At 41.3% G+C, this 21,408-nt stretch overlaps 1 protein-coding gene across 1 annotated transcript in view; it reads left to right on the forward strand.

Moving 5' to 3' along the window:
• Positions 1–21,408, forward strand: part of Gmds (GDP-mannose 4,6-dehydratase) — a 531,248-nt gene that overhangs the window by 430,857 nt on the left and 78,983 nt on the right. Inside the window, exon 9 of the mRNA XM_021180416.3 lies at positions 1,428–1,524. Within this exon, the coding sequence (XP_021036075.1) occupies positions 1,428–1,524 (97 nt within the window). The remainder of the gene's footprint in view (positions 1–1,427; positions 1,525–21,408) is intronic.

Raw genomic sequence — 21,408 nt, forward strand, 5'->3', positions numbered from 1 at the left:
ATATAGTTCAACATAGTGTCCTATTACTATTTTCATATCTGCCTTGAGTCCACTAGGAAAATAACAAACCAGCAGACTGAGTGTTTCCTCAAGAGACAAATAGTTCCCCTCTGCTGCCAAGTTTATCTTTTGGCAGAGGTGACTTGACAAAATATTCATATACTTCATCAAAAATAAAGTTTTTGAGCCTAGACTGTATTCAACCTGTCTTGATATATAACATTCTTCAGTATTTAATGTTCATTTTTCAGAGTAATTTGTGACATAGTCAAGTAACCATTGACTGTTCTTTTCTTCCCTTTGATCCTTTCGGTCAGTGATGTGAGGAGCACACAAAATTGCCCTGCGTTGAGTCCCAGCTGATAGCAAACTCATTCTAAGGATCAGCACCGAAGCCAAACATTAGCCAGAGTTTTCATTTCTTTTCTTTCCTTGCCAAAGAAATATTTTTTATGAAAATAGCTTAAACCACATAATATATTCTTTTATTGGGATATTAGATTATAGAAATCCCAAGGTCAACAGTAAATCAGGAACTTTCTCTTGTCTTCTTTCTTCAGAGATGGAGAGGTCACTATATTGCCCTTGAATTTAAGACCCTCCTGATTCAGGCCCCAGCCTCCAAAATAACTAAAATTACAGATGTGCACCACCAGGCCCCAATCTAGTTGTTCCATTTAGTGAAAAATGAAAACATAAAGCAGATTAGTAGAGTTTCCCACGAGAAGCTCTGGAAGCCTAGGAGCCTCTTATGCAGCCCACTCAGTGTACCCCTGGAGGGTCATAGTGGCTCCTGATTGTGGTCAACTGCAGATATTTACTGAGGCAAGCTCCAGTCTAGGAACATCCCAGCTGAGTCAGGGGAAATCTTGCTAGAGGACAGGAAATGAACAATTAGTTGTATGCTTTGGGGAGGCTTCATCATCTGTGGCGAGGTGGTAAGGCCTCCTTCACAAGGACATAATGCAGGGATGAACTATAGAGCCAGCAAGGTACAGAACTTATCACGGAATGGGGTGCCATGGACTCATACTAACTAACATATGAAAGAAAGGGGTGGATAAATGACAATAATTAATTCATAATAAATGTCTAAAAAGAATCTTTTAAAGTATAAAAATTCTTTGAGATCCCTAAAAGTTATTCAGTTCCCCCCACAATCTATTTATGTCTAAAGTCTCAGTTTTGAATTCATCTTGATATTCTTTAAATGGAAGCAGGGTGGGGGGTTAAACTTCCTTTCAAACAAATACAGAAAGTTTTGAAAGCCACAATTGCTCTAATAACAAGGTTGAGGGCGGGCCTGCCCCTTCTGTTAATGTGCTTATGCCCTCCTGCTGGGAGAAGACTGGCAAGCCATCCTGAGCATCACAGTATGGCCACATGCTACTAAGCAATTAAGAATTGATTGTTTGTCTTCGTTGCAGGTGGGAAGGAAAGAATGAAAATGAAGTGGGCAGATGTAAAGAGACCGGCAAAGTTCACGTGACTGTGGATCTGAAATACTACCGACCGACTGAAGTGGTAAGGACTCCTCACCACCCAAAGTGTGGCCACCCTTGGCCAGCTGGCTGGGAAAATTCCCTCCTGGAATGCCTGCTGCCAACCTTCAAAGCTCTCTAATACACCTCTCTGGCATACTCCACAGGGCACTTCCCAAGTGAGAATACAGAGAATTAAGTTTGAGATACCATTCTCACCACAAAAATCTATTGCTATATAAAGAAAAACAAGAATAAAATACACCCAGGAAAATACTGATTCTAGAAATGGAGATCATAGCTTGGATAAATCTATCTCATTGGTCTGGCTTGCAGAATAATCCTTGATACCCATAAGATGTCTGCTTTCCCAATCCCTAGACCTGTATGTATTCTAGAGCCAGAGGCCATTTTTCCCAGCCTCCTGTCTCTTGTTCACTGTGTGTGCATACTCTCCCACATATGCCGACTAGCCTGCTCATATACAGTCACATGAGTCACACGACTCATGAAAGTGCTCCCCTACCCTGTAAGGCTCAGCTCAGACAGCATCCTCTTCATGGATCCTTTTCTAACCAATGTTCTACTGCCACTAACATTTCTCCTGTCTTTGTCATTACCCTGAACACTCTAGGACATCGGCTCTCAGTCTCCCTAAAGCTGGGACTCTTTGGTGCATCTCCTCACATTGTAGTGACCGCCAATCCTGGAATTATTTTTGTTGCTACTTCATAACCATAATTTTGCTACTGTGATGAATTGTAATATAAAAATGTGTGTTTGACTATGGTCCTAGGTGACCCCTATGAAAGGGTCATTTGACCCCAAAAGGGGTCATGACCCACAGTTTGAGAACCACTGCTGTAAGACCTGTTAGAATCATTTGTTTTTGTGTTTTCCTTCCTTTACCAGATTCTAACTTCTTTGAGGATAGGAACTTTGGGGAGGAGGAAAAAGACAAAGGAAGAACAAGATGGTTGTTTAATCGTGATTGACTGATCAGTAGACAGAGAAATTTCTAAATACATAAGTTTCAATACTAAGAACTAATTTAGAAGCCAGGAAAGTGGCCCAGTGGGTAAAGGTACTTGCTGCCAATGCTGATGACCTGAATTTTACCCCCACGATCCAAAGGGAAGAAGAGAGAACCCACTTCTAGAAGCCGCCCTCGGCCTTCCGCAGGCACGTGCCAGGCAACGTGCATACACGCATATGCAATCATTCTTTACAAGAGAAGTAGATTGTTAATGTCAGTGCTGTATACTGTTAGTAGGAAACATTTTCCTTTTCTAATTTGATAGCACTGCTTTGACATGATCCATATTCATGATGACAAAACTAAAGGTGTTTAAAATGGAGTATTAAAGATAATGGCACAAGGTGTCTTCAGAGAGAAAGGGTCAAGGTGTGTCCAGTGAGTGGCTGTGGAATGGCACCTTTAGAACCTGTTTTCTCTGGGAAAAGGCAGTGAAGACAGATTGAAAGTAAAATGTACGCTCATTAGCCATCCTTCGAAATGTGATGTTCTGTGCCCCTCCCTGCTACCCTCTCCCCCCCCCCCCGCCCCACCCACGAAGGCCATACTCAAGTTTGCCTCTAACACAGAGAAAGAGTCCACACAAAGGAAGTGAACTGTGGCTTGGGAGAGGTAGGCCGTTCAGTCCTGCATTGCAACCCCCCACGGGCGTGGCCAGGCTGTGACACAGAGAGTGATTGTTCTTAGCTAATGGTGAGTGGGTGTGCCTATGAGAGGATGTGCCTGTCCCTGGGGAAGGAAGAGACTAGCCATGCTGCTGCTGACACAGCAAGGACCTCCTCTAGACTCCCAGCCCTCTGCACTCACTCCCCTGGCATGACCAAGGGCTGCAAGGGCCTCATTTCTCTCAATTTCTTTACAAGTCATATACACGGACAAATTTCTGTTCTTACTATTAAAGATGGTTTCAAAGTAAAAATTTCTGTTCTTACTATTAAAGATGGTTTCAAAGTAAAAAACTTTACCATGCCAGCTAAAGCTTGTATTCTTACAACAGCTTAAGCATGCCTCTGTCTCTGATACCAGAATAATTTTAAGAGCAAGTCATTAAGAATGGCGTGTCTGTCATTCTAATTTAGGCAAGATGTGGCATTGATAAATCAGGACCAGAACAAAAGAAGGCAGAGAAAAGGAAGAGGACCCTCTAACAAGACTGTTCTTGAATCCCCACCAATTCCTTCCGTGCCCCACTGCATCCCTCCCATCCCATCCTTTGTTCATTCAAATGCTATCATCATACCTGTTCTGCAACTCTGTTGACACCAGCATAGTGTGAATGTAGAGTGGTGTCAGGTTTCATATGCACGCTTGCTGCCCCCTTTCCCTTGGCTGGCTCTCCCCACAGATTCCCATCACTACCAGATTATAGATCCTGCTCTGTGTTTCGTCTTTTCAAGCCTCTAGGCTGCATTTGCTTCATTCCCCACACTTCACCTTCAGTTGGGCATGCTTTCCTTGCGTAGTGAAACTAAACTTTTAACCCCATTCCTCAAAGCAAGTTCTCTGAAACTTGGATCAACCTGAAGTGACAGGCTTTCTGTGGAGTTGCCTCGAGGGTGACAGTGTTCTTCCAGTTGAAAGGTGACTACATTATAAACAAGCTTTTTCCAAATGGGAGCCCTGTCAGCCATAGAAGTCATTTCCTCTGAACCTTGAGAAACACTAGGTCCCTCAAAGGCTGGCAGCTAGACCCAGTGGACACATATGAAATGAGCATACTCTGAGAAAAAAAGGAAGAATATTGCTTCTTCTATCCAAACATAGTCCTTTCTTCTCAGAGTTCCATCTATCCATGTCCCAAAGGCTTCTTGTTAGGTTTCTTGGGATTCTTTTCACAAGTTAGCAAACTTGTAAAAGTTTGTTTTTATCAGATTTGATCATCTGTCCTTCAAGATCTCCATCATATACAGGTACTCAAAGCCAAAGCATAACCCAGGGCTGAGGGTATAGTGCAGCCTCACTATAAATCTTGTCTAGCATTGTCACTATAAATCTTGTCATAAGGCCCTAGGTTCAATCACTACACTCCCAAATAATTAACTAATGTTCTAATGTATTCATTCTATTTTTTTAAAGATTTATTTATTTATTTATTATATGTAAGTACACTGTAGCTGTCTTCAGACACTCCAGAAGAGGGAGTCAGATCTCGTTATGGATGGTTGTGAGCCACCATGTGGTTGCTGGAATTTGAACTCCAGTCCTTCAGAAGAGCAGTCGGGTGCTCTTACCCACTGAGCCATCTCACCAGCCCTTCATTCTATTTTTAAAAGCATAAACTATATCGTCTATGGAATTGGTTCTAGAATGATCAAAGAGAAAAAAATAACATAAAGAGCCGGGCGTGGTGGCGCACACCTTTAATCCCAGCACTTGGGAGGCAGAGGCAGGCGAATTTCTGAGTTCAAGGCCAGCCTGGTCTACAAAGTGAGTTCCAGGACAACCAGGGCTACACAGAGAAACCCCGTCTCGGAAAAAAAAAAAAAAAAAAAAAAACACACAACAACAAAAAATAACATAAAGAAAAAATTTAAAACAAGAAGTAATAAAGACATACATACACATCATATATTTTAAAACAATGATATCTTAGAGCAAGACAAACAGAAAATAGAGTTTTCTGTTGTTGTTTTTCTAAATTAGCTGTGGTCTTATCTGACAAGGCCTTTTCCTCAGCAAAGGTAGATATTAACCTAAGAGGCCTCTGATGAACCTATAGGACACAGATAGATCCACGTGTGCCAATGGTTATTCTCCTCATAGACTGCAATACCACGAAACCTTAAACCTTGCTTTTGTATTAGCATGAAGGGTATAGAAGGTTTTTCTTCTGTATCAAGGACTCCAATTTGTGATTAGAGCTGAATGGCACCATATCTTTTATGCTCTGCCTATGACTCTTTATGACTCCTTTGGGTGCTGAGGAGTTTTGCTTCCTGAGAAATTAAGCTGTCCACTTCCCATTGCCCCTGAGCTCCAGAGAATTTGGTGATGACAATATTGAAACCTGACTTGTGTGACACTTGAGACTCCTGCTTTAAGCTGGATCATAGCTCAGTGGTAAAGCCTTTGTCTATATGTGCAATGCGTCATTTTCCATCCATAGACATGTAAAATAAAATAAAACATTACTGCCTTATGTATAATTTCTTTACATGTACTTAGTAATATACAGATTTATTTCATAATACTCTCATTTCTGTCTTTACTATTTTTACTTTTTATATCTGGGTGTTTTGTTTGAATGTACATATACCCCAAGATGTCCATGAGAGTCAGAAGGCAAAGAAGAGTCCCCTGGAATAGGAATTACACTCACTTAGGAGCTACAGTGTGGGTCCTAGGAGTCAAACCCAGATTCTTTTGGAAGAATAATAAGTATTGCTAACCACAGAACCATCTCTGTAGTCCCAGTGTGTTTATTTCTGGGAAAAAGTATTATTGTATTTAAATGTGGGCTTTAAGTTAGAGTGTCTCCATTTAGTACCTGTCAGTTATAAGATGTATATATAACCTTAGGCAAGTTCCTTACTTAATTTCTCAATGCTTCTGTTTCCTCACTGTTGAAAATAGGATTGATTAGAGAATTCCTTTCAAAGAATTATTTGAGGATGAAAGGAGTCATTTATAGAATCTGACAAACAATAAATATCTAATACCATGCCTACATTCATTTCTTATTAATTCATTCCCTAAAATTTATGCCGTGCTTTTAGACCCTGATAATGCGATGGTAAATGAGACTGACCTGCCCCCAATAAATGTAGTAGATGTGCAGCCTCGGTCAATCTCTAGAATCCAGACTTGAAGAAAGTAGCCTGTCACAACCCCAAAACTGTGTGTGTGTGTGTGTGTGTGTGTGTGTGTGTCTGTGTGTGTGTGTGTGTGTGTGCTCATGTGCACATGTGGATCTGTTAAGTTATATAAAGTGTATATATTTTGTTCTTTTTTGGTTTTCATTTTTTCTTAACGTTCAGTAGCTGTTCAGTGGTGGAGACATATCAGAGAAATATGAGTATTGATATTAGCCTAATACTTATAGAACCATAAAGATGTCTTTTTTGAAAACTTTTAAGCTGAAAAATTCCAAAAGGAGAGATTAATCTAGCATCCCTCCTCTTGTGCCACTTTTTAACTGTATCGGTGTGCGCTTGTGCGCGTGCGCACACACACAAAATGTATTTTGCTTTGTTTTCAGTTTCACACAAACTAAAGTATGTTTTTCTTTTTCCTTTTTTTTTCCTTCAGAGAAATTTAGGAAATGAAGAGAAGGACCAAAATTAAAGTATTTTTCTTTAAAAAACAAAATGGTTTAAACTTTGCTCTCTGCCATTTATTAGCATTTTTCTCTCACGATATCATTACTCTTTAACACTCATTTTTCCTCCCATTGTGTTTTCATGTCCTTGAGTATGATTGGTTTTGTTTTATTTAGACATCTTAAATTCATCTCTAATGACTATATATATTGAGAGGGGAAAATACATGGATTAATATATAGAACTGAGAAGGCAATAACTTCAAAGAAGCCCAGCAAGCCAGCTAAAACTTTTCTCCAGTGACAGCATGTGGCCTGTTCCTAATCAAATTACCATATGCTTGTCGAGTTGTCCCCTCTGCCCCCCATAAACTTTTCCTAATATTTTTCTGTAAATGATGTTAAGCTAAATGGCCTATAATTGCTTGCTCTATCTCGTAGGCTTGTTTAGAATAATGGTATGTAACACTTTCCAGACCTCAGGAATCTGATCTGTCATCGGAGGACTTGTGTAAGTAGCAGTCAGAGCGTCCCTCCACTCTGTCTCTAAGTACCTGGGTAAAGCTCTTGTGTGCTGGCCTTTTGTCCTGAAACTCCCCTTCCCTATACTGCTGTTCTCACCACCTTCTCACACTTGCCTCTTAGGGCAGGAAATGAGATCCCTCTGTGCTATGCCTCACCCCAGCCCTGGTGGTGGTCAGCCCATGGCTGAGGTCCTGATCCTGTGACCTTAAAGTTCTCAGGCCCCCTCCACTCCTGCTTGCTTTTGTTCCTTCCTTTGACTGGTAGAACTGGGGTCAGGGAAGGCATAGAGACCTGATTATGGGCTAGCTCATCTCTTCCGGCACTGCTGACCCTGTAAAAGAAGTTAGGCTGCTGGTTCTGGAAGGTCCTTTGCAATTTTAACATCCTGCCACATAATGTTTTCACAACTACATGACCATGGTGGTTGAAATACTCAGTAGTGCCCGATTATAATGCTTCCTCTTCTGAATTATTCTCTGGCCTTCCCACTACTTGATTTTATAAATAGTTTATATCTCTAAATCACTGTTTATTTTTTTTAAGCCTCCCTCTTAGGCTCCTCATCCTAATCTTTATATCCTTCCTTAATCACATTGCCCTTTCCTGCCCCTTTCCTTCCTTGGACTTAGAAGGAGCTTTAAATTTCAATCTCTTCAGTTGATTCTCAAATATTCCACTGTGTGTTTTCTATACTTCATAAACTCGCATTGAAACCCCTCTGGGCATATACCTTTCCTGCTAAAGCTTGTGATCATTCCCTGGCAGCTGGCCCCCTTGAGAGCAGTTCATATCTAATGAAATAGCAATTATAATTGTGTACAGAGTATAGTGTCCTCAGCTTTTCTCCTGCCTCTTGTATATTTTTCTTATAATGTCAGTAAGGACTCAAAAATCTGTCTATACAGATATATACATTCCATTACCTAAACTTTTGTTTTTGATTTATTCTTAAGCTTAGCTGGTATCCTTATTGCCAGTACTTTCATAACTTACATCAGTAGAGAATTGCTGTCCCTTTTTCCAGTAGAACAAAAACAAACAAAAAAATCTTCATTTATAATCCTAATACTAACTGCTTCACACCTAAAAAGTAATTTCCAAAATGTGCTTTAGCATGTGCCTATTAACTGCGGGGAGAATAGTTAGCCTAAGCTTGACTCAAGCTTCAGCTAGCTCTAATGTACTATTAGCCTCTCTGTTACTGGGGCAAACTCCTGTGAGAAACGGTTTAAAGTCGGAGGAATTTATTCTGTCTCATGGTTTCAGTCCATGACTGGCTCACCCTGCTGTTTCTGGGTTTGTGGTGAAGCAAAGCACCATGGTAAAGGGTGACCTAGAGTAGACCTCTGAATGACAGCCAGGCAGAGAGGGAAAAGGAAAGGAATAAGAGAGGGCAGAAACAGAGGGGGCAAGCTGTATCACATGTGACCAGCTTCCCCTAACTAGCCCCACCTCCCAATAATGCCACGAATCTATCCGTGAAATAATCAGTTGATTACATGGGAGGCCTCCAGATCCAATCAGCTCCCAATGACGTACCATGTCTTGCAGCAAAAGCCTTTTGAAGGACACGTCACACACCGACCAAAGCATATGCATCACCTAGAGCGCTGCAGTTTCCTATGGGAGATCCGTCTGTGGCCAGGTGTGGCCATCTTTCTCATCCCAGCAATTATTCTGAAATCTAAAACACCATTGGCTGGTCTTTAAAATCAAATACGTTCTTTCTGTTCTACCAAGCCATATGAAATAACTAATAATACCATCTAAAATAACTAATAATAAAAGAAAAAAGAAAAACCTCTGTCGATAGAGGCTTAAGCAGTACCCCCAGAGCTCCTTAGGACTAAACCACCAATCAAAGAAAACACATGGTGGGACTCATGGCTCCAGCTGCATACATAGCAGATGGCCTAGTCGGTCATCAATGGGAGGAGAGGCCCTAGGTCCTGTGAAGGCCCTGTGCCCCAGTATAGGGGAATGACAGGGCCAGGAATGGGAGTGGGTGGGTTGGGAAACAGGGGGAGTGGGGAGGGGATAGGGGATTTTGGGAGGGAAAATTAGGAAAGGGGATAACATTTGAAATGTAAATAAAGAAACTATCTAATTAAAAAATAAAAAAGAATTATTGTCTGCAGTACTGCAATAGCCTTCTCCTTTTCTATCTGCCTTATGGTTCCAATAAGGTAAATTTTCTTTTCTTCTTTTTCTTGCTTGTTTGTTTGTTGTTTTGAGGGACAGAATTTCTCTGTGTAGCCCTGGCTGTCCTGGAACTCACTCTGTACACCATGCTGGCCTTGAACTCAGAGAAACATCTGTCTCTGCCTCCCAAGTGCTGGGATTAAACCCACCCTGGCTAAGGTTATTCTTTACCAGATGTAGTTTCTGCACAGCATATTCCTCTAGAAACAGTTTTATTTAATAATTCATTTGTTTATGTATATGTATGTTTTGTTTGCATGTGTGTCTGCACACCAAAAGAATGCATGAGATCCCGTGGACTACAGTTACAGATGATTGTTAGCTGCCAAGTGGGTGCTGAGAATTGAACTCAGTGCCTCTGGAAGATCAGCCAATGCTCTTATCTCCTGAGCCATCTATCCAGGCCCACTTTGTAAATAGTTTTACTGTCTAGGTACCAACTACCCTGAGTCTACTAACTATAGCCTGTGTATCTCCTTTGGGCTCTACCCTGCTGTTATTCTGATGCTTTCTCTCATCTTCTTGCACTGTTGTCTCAGGACAGTCTGGTTTCTTCATTTGCTGTTACCTCTACTAGCAGAGTTGAGATGCCATCTGACTAATTTGTCATAAAGCTCCAATATGAAGCATCCACAAATGATTATTCTTTGATATAGCTCTGGTCTACTTCCTAGACAAAAGTGTTCAACATGTGGTTCCTTTGACCTTTATTCAGGGAAAAGCATTGTCCTTGATAGCAAATTGAGTGTGTGTGTTTTGTCATGCAGAGATAAAGGGCTGGTTTCCTGGCTGAGTCAGGTGTTCCCTGCTTCATGAAAACTGGTTTGAAAATGTTGGACTAAAAGCCTAGCCTAGACTAAACATGATTGAAGTACACGTTAAAATCTAGGCTTTAGTGGCCACAAAGGAATCCTGTAGTATATGGATGTTTGCCTCTATATGTGCTCAGTGCCCTCAGAGGCCAGCAGAGGGCATTGGGTCCCATGGAGCTAGAGTTATAAGTGGCTAGGAGTTGCCATTTGGGTGCCAGGAATCAAAACTTGGTATGCTGGAGGAATAATCAGCACTCAGCAATCATTGAGCATCTCTCTAAAGTCCCTGTTGATATTTTAAACACCATTCCAATTCATCTTCACTTTCTCAATATTTAAAAATACAATATGCTGTATATAATTGAGGTCTTAGAGATCCGGTGGAAAGAGTGTTTGTTGAATACCTTTCATGGAAACTATTTCCAATTAGTAACATCCTGAAGCCAAACAGCAGAGTCTACAGAACTGCAAGGGAAGATAAATCACTAACATAAAGCAGTAGAGGTGAGAAAAGCAGGCCATTGGAAAGATAAGGCTATGAGATTAGAGATTACACAGAACAGCAGCATGTGGGAAAGCAGCCTGAGCAGAGAGAGTCACCAGTACCAGAGAATGGGGGAGTGGGGGCCAGCCCAGATAAAAGGTCAAAGAGAAGACTGATGTACAGGAGGAGTGGCTTTGTCACATTCGCCTCAGTGCCTTGGAGATATCCATGTGGCAAGAACAAGGAGGCAGACTGGGCTGGAAGCCTTCAGCAAGGGAAGGAGGTCAAAACTAGGGATAGACATACAAGAGGCAGAAGTGGAAGCCATTAAGATGAACTCCCCAGAAGCACATTTCTGGAAGATGGGGGAAAAAGAGTACAGAGAGTTAGTCTCAAATCCAGGCAGACCTGAAGTCCAGGAGGTGAGTCTGAGAAAACATGGCTTAAGAATTCTTAGATTTAGGCCAGGCTTGGTGGTGCACACTTTTAATCCAAGCACTCAAGAAGTGGAGGCAGGTGGATCTCTCTGAGTTTGAGGCCAGCCTGGTCTATTTAGTGAGTTCCAGGATGGCAAGGGCCATGTAGAAAGACATTCACACACACACACACACACACAGAGAGAGAGAGAGAGAGAGAGAGAGAGAGAGAGAGAGGCATTTGTACCCTAGGTCCACTGGCCCAAACAAAACTATCTCCTACCTCCCCTTCTGTCTTCTGGCTCAAGGACAAAGCAAAGGGTTTCTATTAGTAGATAGGGACAACCCATCTCAAGCAAATGAACTTCCAGAGGTAAGCAGGTGCCCTACTATTATTATACCTGACCTAGAAGTTGGGTTGAGAACGTTTTAAAGTTCTGAAAATAAAAGAGCTATATAAATATTATTTTCTTGTGCTCTGTGTTATCTTTTTCATTAGTATACTTGTTAATAATTATCCTCCTTATCAGCATTTACTCTTGTGAGGTCAGTAGTTATCAAAAGACACCCTCTAGAACTTGAGATTCAACTCCTGAGATTTTCCTCTAAATATTTGTTTTGTACGTAGATAGCATAATACAGAAAAAAAAATGGCTACTCAGTACTGACAGATCTCTGCTTCTTGAATCTGGGGTAAGAAGATCATGGTAAAAGGTAGGAACATGTTGGGCTGTTAACCCTCCTCAGATTCTACCTAAGCTGTATCTTCCTGGACTCTGTGAGTGAATGGTGATAAGATTACATTCTGACACTGCTAGAATAGCCTTAACATCGCCATCAGGGAAAGCATTCACCCAGGACAGTTAACCAGCATCCACTTCCAGTGTTTAACTTACAATACCCCTTTCACCTACAGCTCATCAATGTTCTAAAAACATGTCTGTGCTTGTTGCTTGTACCTTAATGATGTCCTTTCAATAATATAAAATCTATGTTTAGTTTCCTATTGCTACTATTTCTAATTACCAAGAATTCCTATCATTTTTACAGAAGTGGGGTCAGAAATCCATAACTTGTCTAAGGTCAAACTTAGCAGGGACACATTCCTTCTAGAAGCTCACTGGAAGGTTTCAGTTTCAAAAATGAACAAGTTCATTACTAGGACACTCATTTGTCGTTCAGAAAGCCTGTCAGAAATCACTTTGAGGAGGAAAGAAGGACATTGAACCTGGCTCATTGTCCGTTGATTGATTCATAATATCCACTTTCACACCATACAAATGGTAACAAACCTTCATAAAGTCAGAGAAAGATTTCCTCAAAGCCCCCGGACTAATTTTCTAAGGAAAGAGAATTTGAAAGTAGGTTTGGTGAGTTTTCTATCTAAAGAGAGTTGGAAGTCAGTAAGGGAAAGGAAGATTGCTTCCAATTGGATCGGAGGTACCACTATTATACATCAGCAGTTAGATGCAGACTGCCAGGAACCCTAACAAAGGAGGCTGATCACCACGTCTCCCCACCCACCCTTGCCTAACCTCCTACATGGCCTGAAGCAAGTCCTTCTGTCTGGATCTCTGGCCTGTATGGCCTTCTAAATGTCCCTCCCTTTCATTCGTACCTTCCTACTTCCTATGGCTTCTTTCAGTCTTAGCCTCCTTTTGTTCTGCCCTTCTCTTGGGTTCATGCTGAATCTTAAGCAGCCATCTTGTACGGCACATGGCAGAGCTGCTTCTGAGACCAGCAGCCTGTCTAGATAACTGGCATCAGACCCTGGTACACGCAAATCCCAGAGAATGGCCCCTAACTTGTCCCATTAAGTCAGTTAAACACTTTTGTGTTTAAGACAGATTCTTAAACAGTTCCCAGCTGTTCTAGAAATTCAAAGGCAGAGTGGAGAGAACCCTCTTTGCATGGGAGAACTGTTTATATCAAAAGCATGAGTCCTTAATAGTCTTTTCGATAAAATCATGCTAAAGACTCTAAATTTTCTCTTTTCTATATTTCTCAATGTCATAATAAAAGTTTCCCTCTCTTCCAGAGATTTTGTTGAGAATAAGTCTGACTCCAGGTGTGCTTCTTACATTTAAAGTCAGGTTGTTTCCACTGCATTTTAAAAATAGGCGAGAAAAAGGTGTTCATAGCATCGTTGTCTGTTGGAATGTGGGGTATATGTAAGTTTTCTCTGAGACAATTTAATAAGAGTTTCTTGTTTCTTTTTTTCTTTTTTCCTTTTCTTTTTTTTCAAGACAGGGTTTCTCTGTGTAGCCCTGACTGTCCTGGAACTCACTCTGCAGACCAGGCTGGCCTCGAACTCAGAAATCCACCTGCCTCTGCCTCCTGAGTGCTGGGATTAAAGGCGTGCACCACCATGCCTGGAAAGTTACTTGTTTCTGAATGAGTCTTCATTTTAGATTATGAGGAAGTGCAATAATCCCTTACTGGAATTATATTGGAAAGAAAATATAGTGATAATTTGGATATACCTTATTACTTACATTATAAATCTCTAATGCATGTCTCAGCACCTTTTTCTCAATATCCATACTTTAGTCAATCTCCTAAAAGCTCCTGATCTCCATTTAATCCTATCTTCCTCCTATGACATAACAATGGGAATACTCCAGCCATCTCAATGGACACCTTGTAGAAATGGGTGGATTCTTAGTTTTGAAGTATTGCACTATCATCAGCCCCTAGGTGAAGCTATCCCTTCCTCAGGCTGAGTCAGCTGACCTCCTGCTGAAGCACTTGCTCCACTGTAGTAGAGTGTGTAAGTTTTGCCTGGGAGGAGAGTGATAGTGGTGGCCTTGATGAAAGGATGTGTACTCAGCAGCAGAGCCACCCTCATGCTTTCCAGTCAGCTCCAGCACCACGAAAGTTACTCCGAATAGTATATTAAATTATAATAAAACTTCAAATAGTAGAAGTAAGGAGAAATTTCTCCTGGTTTTCTTCTTTAAATTCTTTATTAAAATGACTGCCGAAATTCTTTCCAGCCTTTAAAATATCCTGATTCTATCTATCTTTATCTTTTCCTTATATTTTTCCCTGGTAGTTCTTTTACTTTGTGACCCTCACCTTTTAGCATTTTTACAGAAGAAGTTCCCTTGATTTTTCTTCATATATTCTAAAATTATGGCTTCATTAGCTTTCCTATACTCAGCCTTGCAATTTTCTCTTTAATTTATTCTATTCATCTCACACAAGCTCAACAAAGCCGGATTGATTCTCAGTTCTTCCACCCTATTCTATAATTTCATCAAAGCAGGGTACCACTGTACCCACTGTATGGGGACACTCTGTGAACAGTCTGGCCACATCTTTGAAGATTAAGGGTACTGTACCAATAGGTACAAAAGGTACCTTATGTGATTTCTATCTAAAGAAAGTTTTTTGCTAAAAATGTTCATTTATAGTAAAAGCATTAAGAAATAACCCTGCTGGATCTACTAGTCAGATGAATGGAGGGGATATGGGTCAAAACAGTTAATTTTTCTTTTGGTTCCTTATGCTTCATGCTGTCAGGCATGCCTGTTTGTTTTACATAACATGGGTTAGGGAGTGAGTATGGGGCATAGGGAAGTCCGTTGATCCAATCCTGTTTTACTGTTGGTGAGATGAAATACTGTCTTGGTGAATCAGCACCTCCCACTTGTCTTAAAGGTAGGATGGTTGCTTATGCCAATGCATTGTCTTCTCATTCAGCTGGTGAGGAGGGGAGTGGGAGGCAGCCACAGGGAGGAGACTCTGAACAAACAACCCAAGCCCTGGATCCCAGTGTGGGTGGGTAGTGGGTGCTGGGAGCAACCAGAGTTTGTGCCCAGTTGTCACATGTGATGCTGAGCAATCACTAAGTGATTCCAGAAAGGAGGTGAAAAGATAACATAGGAATTCACTGGAGAATAAGGGCATTTCATCCCATGCAGAGAGCAGTGGCTAAGGGAGTGTTTTTAATCGTGGTCTCATGTAACTCATCTAGGAAAAGACTAATGCCTACCCCATTGTTCAGGTTTATCTGTAAAACATAACATAGAGTTAGTTGCTAATCTGTTCCGAGTTCTCCCAATGAGTTTACCATGGTTCTTCCAACTCCTCAGCCTCCTGTCAATCGATGGCTCTGTGTAGTCTATCTTTACAGAATTATGCTTTTTAGAAGCACAGATTCAATGCTGCAGTTTTCAAACAGCCTTACATATCTGTTCTTTGTCCCCATTCACTGCTGAACATTTGTCAGACATTCTGTTTCATCTTACCTTCTTTTGCCCCTCCCCCAACTAAATAATATTTATATTGTTCAGCTACCAAACTCTGTCAAAATCTAAATTCAACAGAAACATTTGCTTACTAGAAATAGTCTCCTCTCCTTTACTGCCTCTGTGTGTGTGTGTGGGGGGGGGGGGGGGACGGACTATTTTTCTAAAACAGCTCTTTCTTAATCTTTATATTTTATCAGCCAGGGTAACTTTATTTTTGGACCCTTTGAGGTCACCATACATTGACGATAAGTCACCATTTATTTATTCTGCCTGTTGTATGTTTGAGTGACAGTTTGCACCACAACTCACCTAGGAAAGTATACTAAGATTATATTTTATGTATTTACTTATTTATGTGAACCATTGACAATAATGTTGGTTTATTCCTGTAAAGGAAACAATGAAAAATATTTCGGTCAAAATAATTAGGGGTTGAGGTGGAAGGCAGCATTGCAAAGTTCTTTATTTGGTTACCTGTATCTTCACCTTTGTACATTATCTCAGTTTTGCCAGCATTTAAGTTAAGAATGATGATTCTAAACTTCAGAAAAACAGTAGGAGATTAAACTAGTGTTTGTGAAATGTGTTGAAATTATATGATCAAGGATACTATCGAGAAGTGATATGATTGCTCTCAAAGAAAAGAACACCTCAAAGGAGTCTGAATTCATCTACCTAAATTATCCATCATCTTCTCTATCTATCAGGAAGCTTCAGACTTCTAATCTCTTTTTCTCTCTTGAGCCTCGAGTCTGTTTCCAAGTGTTCGGGAGGGCTAAAGAGGAGGCCACTTTTATGGAATCATAAATAGAAATGTGTCAGGCATTAGTTAAAGCTCAGGTTAGGACTTAGACAAGGTTTGTAGGGTGTGTTCAATTGACTATGCAGCAAAGCAGGTATCAGATAGCCAGCATGTTATGTTAGCCCCAAATGCTCACAGTCATATTTTCCATGCCAGAAAAATTTGACCTTTTACCTAGCTCATCCCATGTAGCCAACAGAGACTTTGATCTACACTTCCCGAAACTGGCTGAAAAGATGGCCCTCCCAAGTCACTTCCAATGCAAGAAAGGGAGTAGCAAGCAGTTTAGTGCCTCAGAGGCAGATAAACTGATAGTGTAGAGATAAGCAAAGAGAGTGTGAAGAATGCAAAGGGACACCTCAACACCACAGGCCAAATACACACAGGTTCAGTATAAACAGGACCAAGATGGGTTTCTCTTTTATTTCCCACCAGAGTATTTCATTGTGAGTTAAACTTAGAACAACTGTGAATATAGTGTTTCCCATGAGTTCTTAGAAAATTACCCAGAACCCCTTTCTCCTTGGGCAATATTACCAATTTAAGTAGAATTACTGCCATATTTTGTAAAAGGTCACCACCTTAGTCCATAGTTCTTAGGGTGGTCTTTCAGACTTAGGCTGAAAGCTGTTAAGAGATTTGTCCTCCTACCACTAAGGCAGTAACTTTGGCAATTCAAATTAACAAGAATCTGAACAGCCAGCTTCAAGGCTATCCAAGCATTGGCTCTTGAGCAATCTGCATTAAGAGCAATGGAGATAGCTTGGTTGTCCTTGAACTTTTCAGTTTCATTAACTTTGTTTAAACATGATGAAATCTGATTGTGTCTGGGAAAATGCTCAGTTTAGCCTTGTGTGTCTAATGGTAGGGGGCTTCATTCCTTCCAGTCCCCATGCTTAGTTAGATTACAGGGCCATGTACACCCCTTCTCTTCTCCCTGCCAGAGGTTTTTATCTTTGTCTAAGAATACCCTTATGTAGATTTACATCTTTGTAAATATATTTTTACTGATCTAACTTATACCTGTATCGCTTCTGGTCTGTGGCCAGCCCTTCTTAAATTTGTAGTTAAATACTCTACATGAATCTAAATGAATGCCATAGATACGCATAGAAAAGAAAATCAAGAATCAGCAGGCTACTTATCTATGAGACAGATGAACTCTTTAGCCAGCCAGTAAGTCCTTTGGGCAGCCTGTGGTAAAGTGTCTTGAATCTGTGCTCAGGCTCCTCCCATTCAGTAGATAGTAGAATAGAAGCTGGGCATTCTGGAACATAGGCAAAGTGACACACAGCGTGCAGGTGAGCAGCCCTCCTGCAAGAGGGCTGATGAACTGTGATTCTTGGGATACATCCAGCTTTAACAGGAGCCCTAGCTTCAGAGACTCGGGCAGAGTAAGGGGAATTTTTAGATCAGAAATAATTTACATGCAATATACTTTGGGGTTTCATGCAATCTTTTTAAATATAGGTGTAATTTTTATTGACCATTTCCAGAAATGAATATGCAGTTAAGCCAGAGCTGCTCACAAGGTGCTGGCTTGCACAAGCTATGTTGACTAGATTCTTAGGCTTCACCTCAGCTGAGCCAGGCAGAGTCACAGCCAAACAAAGCACTCTCTCTCTCTCTCTCTCTCTCTCTCTCTCTCTCTCTCTCTCTCTCTCTCTCTCTCTCTCTCCCTCTCCCTCTCCCTCTCCCTCTCCCTCTCTCCCTCTCTCCCTCCCTCCCTCCCTCCATCCACCCCTCCCTCCCTCAGATCTCAAGTGCCTATTTGGATGTATTTTTAAAGATTTGTTAATCTGTGTATATGAGTGTTTGGCCTGGGCTTATGTTTGTGCACCATATGAATGTATACCTAGTGCCCGTGGAGGTCGGATCCCCTAGAACTAGAGTTGCAATCGGTTGTGAGCCACCATGTGGGTGCTGGGAGTAGAATTTGGGTCCTCTGAAAGTCCTCTTAGTCACTAAGCCATCTCTCCAGCCCCTCAAGCTCCTGTTTTGAAACATATCTCTCAGTTCCAACTCTAAATCCCATTTAGAGCATTTTTCCATGGTCATTTCCTTTTGTTCTCTAAGGTGAACAAGCAGTGACTTACTAACTGTGTGAGCGTGTCCAGCTAATCAAGTTCTTGTGTTAGAAAATAGAGAAGTGCCTTGGCCATGTCAGTTGTCATTTCTCTTCATGATGATCAGCTAAAAATATAAGTGAATTGAAACTTCTCCCTGGTTCCTGAGAACAGACAGTGACGACCCTTGTGGAGCTGGGACGTGTGCCATGGTTTGAGGGTGTGGCTTCTCTTCCCCATCTTCAGAAGCATGGATCCTCCGTATGATGTCCTACTCTGACCTAGGAGCACTGCCTTTACTGTCCTCATTGCAGAGGAGGAAACTAGCCCAACAAAGGACCAAAGGACTTCCCCGAGGATGCACTGTGTGACACTGGCATTTGCCAGGCTATCCTTCCCCATCCTTTCCTTTTTCCAGGACTATGTTATTCTGGCTGCCTAATAATCTTAGTTCCTCTACCCTTTAGGCCTTCAGAGATACCCTGTCCCTGCCACCACTCCCTCTCTCAGTTCTTCTGCCTAGGACCTCACAGCACTATGGAGATGGGTGCTGCCTTCCCACTTCGCTAAGGACTGTCCTGTCTTGCTCAGCCTCTGGGCACCTCCTTAGTAGGCTGAAACTACAAACCATATTCAAACCTAACTTGTCAAGACTACCTGTGGAGCTGGAGATCCCAGCTGGCTATGTGTTTTCTGCCAACAGTGCAGGCACCGAGCCTGGATGGAGCCTCTGAAGAATGTTCTGAGAGTGGGAAGTGTCAAGGCCCAACAATGGCTCTTTGTCCTTTCTGTGTGTAATTGACACATTCTCTTTCAGAGCAGAGCTACTTCTGAGCTGCATTAAAGGAAAGCCCAGGGCCAGTGAGATGGCTCAGTAGATAAAGGTGATTGCCACCAAGTCCACCAACTTCTGACCTCCATATGTGGCCATGGTGTGTGTATGTGTGTATGTGTGTGTGTGTGTGTGTTATATGTACGCATATGCGTGCGTGCACAGGTGCACACACACATAAATAAATAAATAAATAAATAAATAAATAAATAAATAAATAAATGTGAAAAAAAGACCAGACAATAGAAAAAAGCAAAACCCAACAGCTCTGCAGGACATAGACTGTGACTATGTGACCACTACACATATTAGTCCTTTGAGATTCCAGTGCCCAAAAGGTGTAATCAAGGCCCACCTATTGTCACTATCTTTCTTTAAGGTGTCCTTGGGATTTCTAACATAGATCTGAGCTTTCGATTTAAAAGTCTATTCTAGGGCTGGGGATATTCTAAGGTTCAATGAAAGAGCACTTACCCAGCATTCTTGCAGCTCTGGGCTAATCACTGCCAGTGCCAAAAAACCAAAATGGAGTAAAAGGAGCACTCATGTAGTGAGGTCACAGAAGACACTGAAGAAAACCCAAGCACACTTTCCCATGTTCTGAATCGTCAGCCCACTGTGATCCTAGGTTATGGTCTTGTCTCAAGTGCTGCCTTCAGCTAAACTGTTTGTTGTTAATAGCCTCTTCTGTGGCACAGTGACTTGCTCATCTGTGTGCAGAGGAGAATGAGGCCCACTCCCGTGGTATGTTCATCTGGGAGTCCTGACAGGACCTCAGGAGGGTTCTGACCGCAAGCCCACTACACTGCTCCTCCCTTCACCCTCCATTGCCCTTTAGTTTCTCTGAGCACGCCTCGCTGCTTAAAGGGAATGCTGCCTTGAAGTGGGGTGATACCTCAAGTGTCAGGAAAGTTAAAAACTTCTTGATGTTTCTCTCTCTAGCTTTGAGATACATAAAGATGCCATGTTGTGTTCCACATCATTTCTAAAAATGGTTAATAAATGGCTCTGTCCTTGTCCTTCTGTTGCTAGTGGAGTATGGATGGTCTCCTGATTCCTCAAGGTGCCTTGTCTCTATGCCATTAAAGTTGAACAAGTAGTGCATTTGTTTATACCCTTTTTATTTGCATATCACTTATATTGTTTATTTTTAGATGTTTAAGAGCATTTAATTTTCCATATGGCCAGTGAGGGAAGTCTAGTTCAAGAACAAATTTTGAACTTGAAAACATTGTTTTAATGATATTAGTACCACAGCACTCTCAATGAAAATCTGTTTGTCTCATAACATATCTAAAATAAGATCAAGGATATTTTAGCTACATTTAGTTACTGTATGTGATATTATTTTTCATATTTGTTCTGAATTCCATATCTGAATACTGATGGCATGTGTCTCTCAGGAAGAGTAGAGACAGAGAGGACAGGAGTCCAGAAGATGGTGTATAATATAAGACCTGTCCTGGGAGACAAAGGTACATCTTTCCAGAGCCTTCCCCAGACACAGCAGAATGAGACAAAGCTCTAGAGCAGGGCCTTTGACACAACTGTCCTCCTCTCGTTTTGTGTCTCTTCAGTCTGCTATTAAGTCTTTCCCTACCAAGAAGTATGTTTATGTTATGTGTAAATAGGTGCATAAACAGATAATTTTTTAAAAAATCAGAATCTTTTCACCTTAAAACCTTACAACTTGATTTTGTTTCTTTAAAGTCACACAAGTATGGTTAGCAGAGACATGGTTCTGGTGGGTACCGTGAGATATAATTTTAATTCCTTCTATTCCCAACCAATAATAATATTGAAATTTTGAGTAAACAACATTTGAGAGGTACTGAAACCCAAGATCCACTTAAATGCTAAAATACTACTCTGTTATCCACAAACCACTAGTTGTAAGTGGTTCCATGCCCAGTTCTGTTGACAGCAAGCGAATGTGGAAAGTTACAAGCTAGGAACCAGTAAGAGATGCCAAATGTTTCCTCGCCTTCCCCTAAAGTATTGGCATGTGGTTTTGCCTTTAGAGTGATTTCCTTTGATTTTTGAGATCTGTTGGACGACATGATGTCCAGCCACAGAGATCATTAAGCATAATGCTTCCCTTTTTGTGCTAATGTGCTGGGTGAAAAAGGAAGTATAACAGATATGCAGTAATATGGCCAAAACTGTGTGAGAAATCCTGTGTACAGGTGGGGCATCATGGTCATGCCCACCCCTCAGTATCCCTACAGGAGGAGCTCT

This window comes from Mus caroli, unplaced genomic scaffold, assembly GCF_978045245.1.
Source record: "Mus caroli unplaced genomic scaffold, Mus_caroli_1 scaffold_15, whole genome shotgun sequence".
Classification (NCBI taxonomy): domain Eukaryota; kingdom Metazoa; phylum Chordata; class Mammalia; order Rodentia; family Muridae; genus Mus; species Mus caroli.